The sequence below is a fragment of the Orussus abietinus genome, unplaced genomic scaffold (genome assembly GCF_000612105.2).
Source record: "Orussus abietinus isolate OABI.00-Male unplaced genomic scaffold, Oabi_2.0 scaffold145, whole genome shotgun sequence".
Classification (NCBI taxonomy): Eukaryota; Metazoa; Arthropoda; class Insecta; order Hymenoptera; family Orussidae; genus Orussus; species Orussus abietinus.
The window spans coordinates 199,079-213,102 of NW_019394300.1; the positions used below are offsets into that span (position 1 = coordinate 199,079).

General features: G+C 41.1%; 1 protein-coding gene across 1 annotated transcript in view; it reads right to left on the minus strand.

Annotated features, from left to right (window-relative positions):
* LOC105694344 (protein PTHB1) overlaps window positions 1-14,024 on the minus strand; it is a 29,172-nt gene extending 15,148 nt beyond the window's left edge. Inside the window, exons 1-9 of the mRNA XM_012414889.2 lie at window positions 13,750-14,024; window positions 11,628-11,716; window positions 10,782-11,046; window positions 9,888-10,141; window positions 9,250-9,380; window positions 3,766-3,943; window positions 2,831-3,061; window positions 1,903-2,142; window positions 803-1,089 (exon numbers count right to left, since the gene is read on the minus strand). Of these exons, the coding sequence (XP_012270312.1) occupies window positions 803-1,089; window positions 1,903-2,142; window positions 2,831-3,061; window positions 3,766-3,943; window positions 9,250-9,380; window positions 9,888-10,141; window positions 10,782-11,046; window positions 11,628-11,716; window positions 13,750-14,024 (1,950 nt within the window). The remainder of the gene's footprint in view (window positions 1-802; window positions 1,090-1,902; window positions 2,143-2,830; window positions 3,062-3,765; window positions 3,944-9,249; window positions 9,381-9,887; window positions 10,142-10,781; window positions 11,047-11,627; window positions 11,717-13,749) is intronic.

The following is a 14,024-nucleotide window of genomic DNA, read 5'->3' on the forward strand; positions in this document are numbered from 1 at the left end:
TAAAGAAATTTTTTTTGCGTTCTTCTTTAGGGCCTCAGTAATCACGGGTTAAAGTTTCAAATTATCCGGTGCACCCAGTTTGGAGAAAAGTTTTATAAATATTTTAACTTTTTGGTATATATGTGTCTTTCGTCCCACTTTAAAAAATTCTACTCGACTTCCGTCATCCATGAAAAATATCGTTACGAGAATCTTCAATTCTTAATTCTTTGACCAGAGCATTTTTAGAGCCCAATTTTAATGATCGTTTCCACTTTGGCGTCCATCTTCTTTTACCTTTGATTTTTTCATTATCAAATCTCCCGAGCTACTAATTTTTCCTCCGGAATAATGAAAAATTTAAGACAAAACTGATGAAATATAATATTAAAATACAAAAATTTGACATTCGGGCAGGCAAATAGCAGAGATTAACGGGGATATGTTTCACGCCATTGTCGAAAGGGAGGCACGGCTCGCTAGCGCCGTGGAACTGCTTTCAAAGGGACGAAACGTTCTCTATCGGTAAAGAAAACGCGTCTGCAGATTTCAAATACATCGCAGGATCGATAGAACGATGTTTATCGCCTTTTCGTTTTCAGTATAAGGGTCAGCGCAGGTTGGGAAATAAGACTACGAATACCAAAGAAAATTGTTACGCGCGGCACCCACGTATATCCTGTTTTACCGATCACGAAGATTTCGCCCCTTTGAAAGTAGTTGGAATTTTTCCAGAGGGGTAAACGGCGTAGAGGGCGCCTTTGAAACAAGGGCATGAAACGTCTCTGGTATATCATGGTATGGATATGGTGCGACGCCATACCGCGACGCGCTGAACTTCTCGGCGAGCCGCGAAATGGGCCTCGACCTGGGCCTGGACCACCTGCAGGTGCGTCCGGGCCACGCTGCTCGTCAGACTGCCGGGGAACCGCTCCAGGTACCGCGAGGTCAGCTGGTGCACCACCGAGGTCAGGGCCAGGGACTCGTTGGACTGCACCCGGTAGCGGTTGGTCTTCGACCCCAGCAGGATCGTCACCACCGAGCCGGCGTGCAGGTGCTGCAGCCCCAGGGCGCCCGAGTTCTGCCTGGCGCCGCGTTCCCCGGTGAACTCTGCGGAAAAAGGAGAATCGTCTCGGAATGGGCATTCCAGACGCGCCCGGGAAACATAACCTCCTAATCACGTTCTCCGGTGGACGAGAGGGAGAGAGAGAGAGAGAGCAGGAATGCAAAACGAAGGAGGGGACGTTGCCATCGGTTCTAGGTACCCGATGGCTGCTGGGGGCGCCACCTGCTCGACCGACGATGCTTTTGGCACCGCTAATTGGTGATACCTGCGCGACGACTGCTAACCTTGGCGCTTTTCGTCGGGACGATGCGCATGCGTCGTCGCAAGAGCGATCCGTACCCTGAGAAATATTTCTCTGAATTGTACCTCAGAAGTATTTCACGAGTTCAAGGAATAATTTCACTCGAATGAATTGTCATAATTCCAAAGAAATGTTGCATTCAATTCGTTCGAATTTCTTTTAGGCAAATAATTATTTCTTTCATGAATAAAATATTTATTTGGCACCATTCAAAGAAATGTTTCTTTGGTTCAATCATTTTTTCTCGGTGTAAAGATCCGATAAGGACGAGGTCTTTCTCTGGCTCTTGTCCGAGATAAATGAAAATTCTTTTTCGAAAAATGAAATTTCACGAGCTTTCTTCCTTAGAGTCTCCAGAATCTCGTGATGAAATTTTAAATGATTCGGTACACCCAATTTAATGAAAAGTTGTATAAATATTTTAACGTTTTGGTATGTATATACGACACTTTCATATCACCTTAAGTTCCTTTGTTAGGTTCGATTCGGGAATAAATGAAGTCGCGCGGTAGTTCAGCCAGTTTAGGTGGGGGGTACGCGAAAATGTTTGTCATACCAGGGAACAATTGTCCGAAGTTGAGAAGCGGCTCCTTGGACTTGAGTGTGACCGTGGAGGAGGCCGTGGTTTCCGGGATACAGGAGTTCAAGGTCAACTTCAAGGGCAGCTGCAGGGTCTTCTGGAGAACGCGGAGGCCACCGTCCTCGACCTCGTAGGTGACCGTGACCCTCGCCTCCGAGGTCACCGGATGTGCGTTGCCCTCCACGTGGATCGTCGTTTCCAGGACGAGCCTGTCACCTGGGGAACCACGCCGATGATGTTAAGGGGATGCGAAACTGGCATCTGAAGACTCAATCGTTTATGACATTTCTGCGAACTGGAGGTGCTTAATCGTTTCAAATTTCACGACGTGAATGTGGAGACTATAAGGAAGGTCTTGATCCTTGGAAAATTTCAATTTTACAACAAATTTTAAAAATATCGGCGGACAAATTAAAAAAAATAGGAATTTCATGAATTTCAGGACCTTCCTTGTACCCTTCATATTTATATTGTAAAGTTTGAATGGATGCAGTACATCCAGTTTAGAGAAAAGTTTCATGAACGAGGACTCTTTGACGCCACTCTCACATAACCTTAACGACGCTAGCGCCATTAACGACATTAATGGGTGTTAACCACGATTTTATAACCCTTCAAAAAAAGGGATGCAAAATCCGTATCGCAGTTTTAGGAATAATGATGGGCAAATGCTGTTGGTCTTGGTCTTCGTCTTGGTCTTGGTCTTGAGAATATACTCAAGTTTTGATTTTAATCTTGGTCTTGCAAAAATTACAAGACCAAGACCATCCCTATTTAGAAACGAGATACGGCCATAGAAACCGATCGCCCCCCTGGCGAAAATTTGGCGGAGTTTCCAGGCTCGAGTATACGAGCGTCGTTAACGACCCCCGACGTTAATGGCGACATTTACCTCGGTACTTACAGAGAGTGGGAATGGCGTGGCTGGCCTTGGAGGCGACCAGCGGTCTCGAGACGTCCACGTGGACCTGGACGTCTCTCAGGGGCGTGTACGAGGTCAGTTCCATGCTGACCCTGCACATGGACCGACCTTCGACCTCCTCGAAGAGGTCGGAGGGACAGGGCTCCAGTTCCGGAGACGCTTGAACCTTCAGGGACAGTTCCGATTCTGCGGCGGCTGCGGCTAAAGGCGACCCTAAATTGATAGAAAAATTACGGCATCGGTTCATTTGTCTCCCCTAAAATCGAAGAGAACCTTAGACGAAGCTGGTCAGTATATTCTAACATGAAATGTAATTATACGGATTAAGGGGATGTGAAAGTGGCGTCAAAAGAGTTTCGTTTATGAAACTTTTCTTCGAACTGCGTGTACCGAATCGTATCAAGCTTTACTATGTGTTTACAAATAGAGGTTAGGAGGAAGGTCCTGACCCCCATGAAATTTCAATTTTTTTTTAATTTCTTTATAGATGTTTTTAAAATTTTTCATAAAAAGTTAAATTTTATGAGATTCAGGACTCACATTAGCCCTTCATGTTCACGTTATAATGTTTGAAACGATTTGGTACTTCCAATTCGTAAAAAAGTTTCATGAACAATTCATCCCTCAAATGCCACTTTCACCTCACCTTAATAGAGCTTAAAGTTTGAAAAACACATTTACTATTTTTCTTTCCAACAAATTGACGCGAGTTTTAGATCGTAATGACTGCGTTGTTTATAATGCGTAACGTAATTATATCGTTTCATTTTCAGAAGTAATAAAGCTCTAAACGTCTTTGTATTGTTTAATGATACTTATGTATATTTAATTTTTATCTTTATATTACTTAATTATATCAAAATGTGTGAAAATTGAATCGTACAAATGATGTAATTAATGAAAAATGAAGTACCGACCCGAGGACGCGGATTCCCTGAGAATCTTCCGAAGGGAGAAGAGCTCTTCTTCGACGGCTCCTTGTTCAAAAGTCCTTCTGTGAATCGGCGGAGCAACAAATAAGGATGGCTCGGATCCTAAATAACAAACTTCGAGGATTCCATCTTCGGAGAGAACCACGATGGCACCTTCCAAATTCTGAAAAAATAGAAGTATGAAATCTTTTGAGTAACGTAAGATTGCGAAAACTAAAGGAGTCAATGCGATGAACATTGTGGAAATTAAAAATTTGCAGACAAACATAAAAAAGAGTGCTAGTCAAAAAATTGTCAAACAACAAATGGAAATTCGTAGAATTCTAGAAAATCGTGACATTTAAAAATAAATAAACCGAAATGAAATGTGCAATATCGATATTATAGTGAAATAAAAAGTAACAAATAGCATCATAGTTTACGACCCTTAAAAGAAATCTCAAATAATGAAAACAATTACAGTAAAATTGGAAAAACCTCATTGTCGTTAACGTCGCCATAAAAACACGAGTCGTGCGCATTGTATCAATTACGGAACATTTTTTACGCTTTTGAACGATAAGCGTGACTCACTTTCGCATAAATCAGGGAAACAAGAAGGCAGAAAATAGTAAAAATCGAACGCGATTAGTCGAGAGAAAAAGTCGATTCCATGCGTCATAAAACTTTATCGTAAAATACGTGCATTTCGTTAAGTAAAAAATAATTGCCTCCTTATTCTTATGTCTTTCAGTGATAACGATAATTGCTGCAAACGAGGAATCGAAATCCCTTCTTGTAAAAAATGGAAATTAAAGATGGCGTCCGCCAGAGATTAACTTTTAATGGGAATGAAGGCAATTTAGTTGCGTATAAAATTACAACTTGATTGAGATACGAAGATTAATTGTAAAAGGATAATATTGACGCAAGAAACGACCTCGGCTGTTTCGTTCTTAATTGCTGAAACTATTATTTTTGCAATGTCGTATAATAGTTCTACAGAAAACTACTTTTATTACAATACTGTATAACAAATAATATAAAATTGTGTATGAATGAAAAAGAAACTATAACGATATGATGCGCAAAAATTAATACATTTTTGATGGGATGGAGGAGTTAAAAGGAGTTAAACTATTCCACGTTAACTATACTTTCCTAGGAAGAATAACAAAACTTTTTACTATTTATATAGCAAAATTTCACTTAATTATCGTTAACGTAGCTGATATATCGATGTATATTTTATATGCCCAGATAGTATTAATAACCGTTGCAAATAGTTTCGGTGGTCATAAAATCTTTTTCCGAAAATAATTTTTTTTGTAATTATTGACGTTCATTGAACTCATGATGCTTGACTTGTTAACATTCTTGCGTATCTTAGGGTCAATCAGGGATGGAGGAATATTTTATATGCAAACGAGCGATCCGAATCATTTGCGAGAAAGCTTCGCCATCTATCGGCGCCGTCGAAACTAACTCGAAGAAAGTTTTTGGTAACGTTAGGTACAAATTGGAAGTTGATTTAACCAAACCGCAATGATAAACGGATGTACCAGTAATATCGTTGCAGTTACTAAAAGTAGAGTAAATAACAATAGCTTGCAACGAGAGTGGACAATATTTAAAAGGTAACCTAACTCTTCCAAAATGGTAAATACCTTTACTATAAATATTTACTACAAAATTCCTACAAAAGCCAAGAGGATGCTCGTGTATTAAAAAATAGTTCCAGATATTCATTTATGGCAAATTAAACGATAAATTGCGTTTCTTTAACAAAAATGGCTTTAAGGGGGTCCAGCTCCTTTTCTCTCAGTACAGGTGTTTCGCGCCGTCATTTTGCGGTTCAGGGAAAAAATCGCTTTATAAAAGGAAAAAGCTAGGCTTTCGTTAGCACTCGGCGTCCTCCGCAAAGGCAACAAAGGCAACCTTGTTCGTAGCTCATCGGTGACTCCTCATCGGAGGCATTGATAAGATAACCGACGTGATAATGGACACCTCGGCCTTCCATTCTGACTCGCCTCTCGTGCTTCTGAATTTTATTCCTCTTTTCTCCCCCTTTCTCCCTTTCTCTCTTCCATTAAAGTTTTTCCCAGATAAAAGGAAATGGAAACGGAAGTACAATTACATCCAATATTTTCGTTTCCTTGGCCTTGCGAAGGGAAGGAAACGTAAAAGGAAGGAAGTCTGCAAATATAAAAAGAGGAAATTAAAGAAGAGGGGAAGTATAAAAATGTACAAGGAGGAAATGAAAAATAATTGGATATGTGAAAATGTAAAAAGAGAAAGATGTAGAGGGAAGAAAATGTAAAAATATGTACAAAGACGAAGATGAATCAAGGAAAGAAGCGAACGGAGATTTAACTCGTTTTTTAAGGGGTTATATGCAGTTGTCATAGACGAAAATCAAGAATTTTCTTTCAAGTACTAACATGCATTTTATAATCGAAAACAGATCGTGATTTCATAGTACAATTATTGAACTTAATATATCATTCTTTTTGTCAAGATATATTTAAAAATTGGCGAGGTACGGCAATTCTCTGAAAAAGTTTTCTTTTTTGCGGTGACCACGATATCTCAAAAAGCATTTCACCGATCGGCTTTACATTTTTGGGGCTCATTCTACACATGCAGGATTGTTAAATGAACGAAGGATTATTTTTTTCTATAAAAACTTGCCGTTTTATTAAGGAAAATCGAAAATGTTATAAGACGAAAATAGTAATTTTCCAGCAAAATTCCTACCATTTTATTAAAAAGCGGAATTTCGAAAAATCCTTCATTAATTCAGCAGTCCTCCATGTATAGAATAAGCCTTAAAAATGTCAAGCCGATCAGTGAAATACTTTTTGAGATGTCGGGGTCACCGCAAAAAAGAAGAACTTTTTCAGACAATTGCTGTACCTCGCCAATTTTTTAATATATCTTGACAAAATAAATTATATATTAAGTTCAAGAATTGTACTGGGAAATCACGTCCTGTTTTCGATTAAAAAATGCATGTTAGTTATGGAAAAAAAAATTCTTACATTTCGTCTATGACATCTACATATAACCCTTTAACGTTGCGGAAATAATAAGAAATTAGGAAAGGAAGGATGGAAGAGGTTACGACTAAATTCCTTCCAACTATTTACAGGCGTCACAAATAGCACCGGAATAAAAAATAGCACCAGGAAAATCGAGGGAGAGAAGACGAGAAAACGAGAAAGATCGAGGAACAGGTGCTTTCTGACTTTTCAAACATTCCTACATTCAAAACCGTAAGGGTAAGAGGAAAAACACATAAACGAAGAATCACGTTTGAGGACATCTCAATAAATCTGCCGCTTGAGATATTTAGCAAAGATTAGAAGAAAAGATATTTGGAAATTGTTCCTCGCTCCTAGGATAGTCGCAATAAAATGTCGGAATAGGAAAACGAGAATGAAAAGGATGCCTAGATTTTTCGTTAGACTCGTTTCCTCTTCCTCGTCGGGGCGAAGATACCGAGGAAACGGAGAAAGAGAGGTGGAACTAGGAAAGAGAGAAACACACGAACTTCCAGTGACCGTAAATAGCTGGAAGAGAAGCGTTTGGCCGAGAGCGATAGGGAGCGCCACCCGCGGAAGAGGAACACCGATAGGGAGAAGGTCTCGATTTCTTTGTCAAAGGTCATCGAGCCGATTGTCCGGTATCTGACTCGTTAACGATACGCGCCGTCGCTCTAGGAATTTTCCCTTTTCTCGGGCCACCCGCGCTCGAAGCGTTAAGGTGAAGTGAAACACGTCGAGGAACTTGATCAACGTCGATAAAGAAGATTTTTCTAAATGCCTACGTGCCGACGTTCGTTTTTATATTGACAGCTGTGTCGAATTACATTGAATATTGTACTAAATGGCATACTACACCTGTCGTTTTCGTATAATAAATATCAAGAAATCGAAGTAAAACTCCAGAAATCCTCTGGATTCAAGCTTTCTGGGGCCCTAATTGACTGCAGAGGGACACCATGCGCCATCTGTGATTTCCAGGTCAATTAAATTTTCACTCCGAGACCCCGTATTCCCATCGTTTCAGCATAGAAGCGCATGCAACACTTTTTTTGCCCTTATCCTGTTCAAATGCGAGTTTATCGATTACCAGAGTGTTCTAAATTGTCGTAAAATTGTCTTGACCCTTTCGATTCTCATATCAGAACCTTCGATAATTGTATACTGATCGAAATATGAGAGCTCGACGCCATTTTGGTTCTGGTCTGGGTTGAGTTAAAAAATTTTGTTAAAAAATCCAAATTTTGTTTTTCAATGTAATAATTCGACGTTATACGATAGTAATGTACTTTTTGAACAATATTCGTTATATATCATATTGTTCCAGAGTTATGTAACTGTAAAATAGTGTCTTTGGTGAGGGGTTTCTATTACGATCCGTATCGATATTTTCTGGATATCGGAACATCCCTACTTTGAGGTTACAGAAGAGCATTCAGACGATGACTCGGATTCCTCCTGCACCGATAAAGACGATGACCGAATCGGTCATAATTCCTCGGCTTGGAAACTAGTAGTTCCTGAAACCGCAATTGCGGCTAATCCGGCTAATCCGGCTAACGAGTATCTGGCGATTCATCCATAAATGCATGACGGACACAACAACGTTATTCATCATCGAATCGCTCGGTGGATCCGAGTGCAAGGTGCATTCCGGAGATGTCACGGCTTCTTCCTGGCGCCAGGAGAACTGGTGGCGAGGGAATTAATTGTACCTCCTTCATAGGAAACCGCGATTGCAAATCATCTCCCGGATGGGTACAGTGGCCGACATGAACGCGTTTCTCGAGATTCTTGGTCCGTGACGAGAAGGCGTAGGTATTTATAAGATTCTTCTTTACCGACGTCGATCAAATTTTTCGACGTTTCACTTCACCTTAAGGTGAAGAACCTAGAGATTATCCTGACACTTTCGAAATTTCGATTCTTTTAAACAAATTTTTTAACAGGCCAGACCAGAACCTAAATGGCGTCGAGCTCTCATATTTCGATCGACATTCAATTATTGAAGGCTCTAATAGTTTATGACAATGTTAATTCTCAGATATATATATAGGTCGACTCTTGGCATCTCGGTGAAGATTCCGCGAGATTTATGACGTTTTTCAGAAACGAACGAATTGCGATTCACTATTAATTTCTTATATAATTTTACTTTTCTTAAAAATGTCTTTGAAGTAAAGTACTGTGTAGAGTTTAACAATTTCTCATTAAGTGGATGTGCAAGTGGCATCTGAGGTATTACTCATTTATGAAATTTTTCTCTGAACTGGGTGTACCGAATGGTTTCAAACTTTATACCCCGAGGCTTTAAAGAAGGTCCTGACACTTATGAAATTTAATTTCTTAGAAAAAATATTTAAAATATCTATAAAGAAATTTTGAAAAAATTGAAATAGCTATATGTTTCAGTGAATTCCATTTACTGGGATTTACTTGGATTTACTTGAAAGTGCGCTCTAGTGATGGCCACGGCTGGGAAGGTCAGTTGGGCGGACCACCTTAAGGTGGTGCCTTCGTAGACCATAAGGGTGCCGGTATCCGCCACTACCATCACCATCAGCTTCCCGTCGGGCTCTGGAAGAGAGATCGAGGAGTTACGACGATTTAGAAGAACAGCCGAGGGGGTATTCACTCAGAAAATCGTCGATTATCATTTCTTTCGATTTCGATTGTCGTTTATCATATGATATCAAAGGCCTTCGGCCCTCAAAGGAGGAAATCGTGGATTTTAATGCTTGAAATCTCGCGGAAATCAGCTGGAAATCGTTGGAAATCACCGAAACACTCAGGATTTTAAGTTCGAACGTCCCCTTGTTACCGAATCTCATTGTTGTTCATCGTATGAAATCAAAAGGAGGAAATGACGGATTGTAATGCTTGAAATCTTTGGCAATCACCGAAACGCTGTCACAATTTTAAGTTCGAACCTCCCTTGTTCCCGAACCTCACCGTTGTTCATCGTATGAAACGAAAGGAAACCGGTCCTCAAAGAAGGATCTCGTTTTCCCTGATTTCCAAGTGAACCCCTCGAGGATAGAAGATCCGGAAGGACGGCCAATACAAAACGGAGATTCCATTTACCTATCACGTAAGCGTGAAAGCACAGCGCGTCGTACTCCAGCCTCTTGGTGTACTTCAGGGTGCAAGTGTCGCGCAGGCAGAAGAGGTTCCTCTCGCCGAGGACGAGGATTCCGACCTCGAAGCTGCTGAGCGTGACCACGTTTATGTCCAGGATGGCCTCCCCGAGGTTGTACGACCAGTCCGGCCCCAGGACTCTGCTGGATCCTTTGTCCAGCTTGCTCTGGCTCCGCCCGAATTCCGCGATGTTCTGGTACCTGAAAGAATTTCGAGTTGAACGCTCCTCTGCCTTTCTATATTGTGTATACACAAAACTAAATGTTTCGACCGATCGTCAACGACCAGCCCAGGCCGCTAAGCACAAAACAAAATATTTACGCCCTGAGAGGAAACGTCGAAAGGCGAAATTCAAGAATTTCTTTTCATAACTAAAATGCATTTTTTAATCGAAAACAGAGGGTGATTTCATAACGCAATTATTGAATTTAATACATGAATGCCGCGCCGAAAGGGTGCACATTGCGCTTCTGCAGTCTTCGATGTTCGAACTTACGTCTTCCACCTGAACAATGTCCCCTTAGCTGCCTTTTGTATACACACTTTTCTAAGCGTTAAATAACAACGGTTTTGTCGTATTATTCCATTATTAAATTTCCAAATAAAAGTCTAACTTTAAACTTTGAAGAAATTGAAAGTTATCTCAATAGCTGGTCTTCTCGTCTCGTCTCGATGACCAAACCGTGTTACGTATGTTCAAAATGTACTTATAGGATGATTAACCCAATACGGGTCAACACAATCGAAACATAGTACGCAAAGGGTTAAAAGTGAATGCTCCCTTGGAAAAAAAGTCCAGATGAAAAAACGGGATACAATGGACCCGGAACGACACGGTGCCTGTAGCACTCCAGCATCCAGGAGGAGTTGGTGGTGACGAAGACGTCCTTCCTGGCGACGTAGACGACCGGGCTGGGCAGCAGTCGGTTCTCCAGGCTCTGCTGGAAGGCGAAAGTCTCCTGCTCGAAGAAGAGCAGAATTCCGTCGAGGCATTGCACGCACAAGAAGTCGCGGCCGCGGACGCCGCCGAACGGCCCCGTGGTCAAGGACAAGGGAAACCGCGGCAACGCGTGTTCGTATGTCACACTCAGGACGCATCTGTCGCCTGAAACAAGAGGAAAAGCGTGGGTTTCCGGAAGAGGGCCGACGACGACTGGCCGAGCTCCAAAATCCGGACAAAGACCTCCGGTTTCTAACGCACGAGGCTTTGTTCCGTTTCAATCCGCCCGGATAGAAATTCATGATCATCGTATGTAAATTTACATACCCACTCATTGGTTATTTCGATGCCACGATAAATTGCAGTCAAATTAGATTGCCTCCGTAACGTCGCATTCAGCATCCGAGTTAAATTAAAGGAAATGATTACGTAATGTTACGCTAAATTCAAGTCAAAATGCCCCAATACGGTAAACGTGCAATCTTAGATGTATTTATTTATTCTCTACTTTCTAATCTTTATATTTTACGTTTTTCTGGGTGAAACTTAAGTTATGGAGTGTGTAAAAAGGTATGTAAATTTCCATTGATTTTTATCAGTGTACCCCAATACGAAGTCCGCGGAGGAAACACTTACGTTTACCTTTGTACGCGTAAAAGAGCAAAATAGCAAAAACGTAGAAGCGCAGATATGCACCATGGGGGATAAAAAATCAGATGAAAAAAAATTAAAAATGAAATACACACCGTGCTCGATGGAGTCCTGGTTGAAGGTACAAGTGTAAACCGTCAGCGCCTTCGGAGTCAAAATGGCCAGTCGAATCTCCTGAGAACCTCTGAAAATGCAAAAGAAGACGTAAATCTACATAAATTTCTTACCACAAGAGTCCAACTAATCCCTAGAAACAGATATGTTTAAAATTAAAAACTCATCTAAAAAATTTGCAAACAATACGTACTAAATAACATTCGAATATCTTTAAAATAAAATTTTTAATTTTTCTCCGCTATTTCACAAACACGTTGTTATAAAATTGTAAATTGTTCTTAGAATTTTATAATAAATGTACACTAATTCACTATTAAGGCATCGAATTTATAATTTCACTGCAACCTTATGTACTGAAAGTGTATGTATTTAATGAATTTTGTTAACAGCGTACGCTTCCCTGAAAAAAGTGTCTAAATTCCTGAACGGGGTCCACTAATTTCGTGAAACGAAATATTCACGGGACTGCGACGAAGGTTCCGCCTTAACTTCTTCCCCAAAGTCTATCTTGACAGGATCTCACTTTTCCGTCAATCTCCGAGATTTTGCGCGAGCCGACAGATAAGACTTTACGACACGACTCCATTTCAGGCCCCATGAGACTTTATGGCACCCCGCGAGTCGGGGCGTCGGTAATTTAGGCTCCTTCCTTCACCCCCGGAACCATAACCTCATTGTCGGCGGATTCCGGCACTTTCACGGAAACCCATTAGGCCGGAGTTCCACCTTCCCCGAAAGATGCAGCTTTCGTAAAGTTCTTTTGTCTTATGCAATTTGAAACGCGGCAAAGTGCCGATTAGGTGAAAAGTGCCGAGGTTCGAACCCTCTTTAAGGTGATACGAAAGTGACGTCCGGGAGGTCTCGTTTATGATACTTTTCTCGGAACTAGATCTAACGAATCGTTTCAAACTTTACAGCGTGAATTTGGAGGTTATAAGGAAGGTCCTGACCCCCGTGAAATTTATATTTTTTGCAACATTTCTTTAGAGATATTTTAACACTTCTTTTATAAAGAATGAAATTTCATGGGTGTCAGGACTTTCCTTACAACCTCCTTATCCACGTTGTGAAGTTTAAAACGATTCGGTACTACGGAATTAGGAGAACAACTTCATGAACGATTGACCACTTGGATGTCACTTTCACATCCCCTTAAGGTACGTCAAGCGAAACGATAATCCGTGCATTATATACAGAACGTGATATTTTTAACCATGGAAGTGTATAAGGAGACATAACGCCAATGGTCGGTTCCATAAAAAGTGGAACCACCCCAGAATCGGGACCCACGCTCTCAGATTCTCGCTGATCCAACGACGCGAGCGCTACTTGCGGAAAATGAGGGAACTCCAATCCTACATGACCAAAACCTTTCCTACCGACGTAAATCACCTAAAATGCTTTAATTTTGCAATTAAGGTACGCAAAGCGAAACAGTAATCCGCGCATGGTATACAGAACGTGATATTTTTAATACGATAACGGCTAGCGGACGATAATTTTTAATTGCAAAATTTCATTGAGAGGCGATCTCGGCCCTAGATCGGAAAAAATCTATAGATCTTGGCCCCCTAAAGTGGGAACGATTTCTACACACGGGCCCTTACTCATATCTCACATTTGGCAGGCAAAGTCAACTTTAGCAAAGAACGACAAATTCGACTTCAAAAGTCCCTGGTGATTATTTGATACCCTGTATTCCCTTCGCGAGCTTTTACTCCGTGAAAAACGTCGTCGATGCATTCCATTTTTCATGTACGATTGTGACAACTAAAAGCTGTCAAAATTCGATGTATGATTTTGACAGCTAAAAGAGATTTAAAAGACCCCCTACCCACTTTTAGGGAATCGTCGCTCCCTTTTTTCCTAAAAGCGCTGAAAAAGAAGCTTAAAAGGGGGTATGAGGAGGATTGCTGATAAAATACTTTTTTTACGGCTTCTTTTAAGAATTTTCTATAAAAGTGGTTTAAAAGCAAGACACGAGTAGGGTCGCTTTTAACAGTGCGCTAAGATACGTCTTTTAACGCTAAAAGTGAGATATGAGTGAGGAGAAAGAGGCGTTGTATCTTCTTATACTATCTCGCGGTCGTAATTACTTACGAGGCAAACCTCCCTGACTTCAGATCGACAACGCACTCTGCAACTTTCGTCTCAAGGAGAAGATCCGTGGACTTGAAGCCCGTCGGGTTTTTCGTCTCTTCGAGCCAAGTCGAGGTCGGCATGAACACCCTGAGATATCCATCATGGCTGCCGACGACCACCGCGTCCTTCTTCTCATCTCCGAAGAGCGGACAGACCAACAAACTCTGTTTGTCGAAGCTCCCGTTCGAGCCGCACTCGGTCCTCCACCACTCTTTCGACTTGAACAACGACAT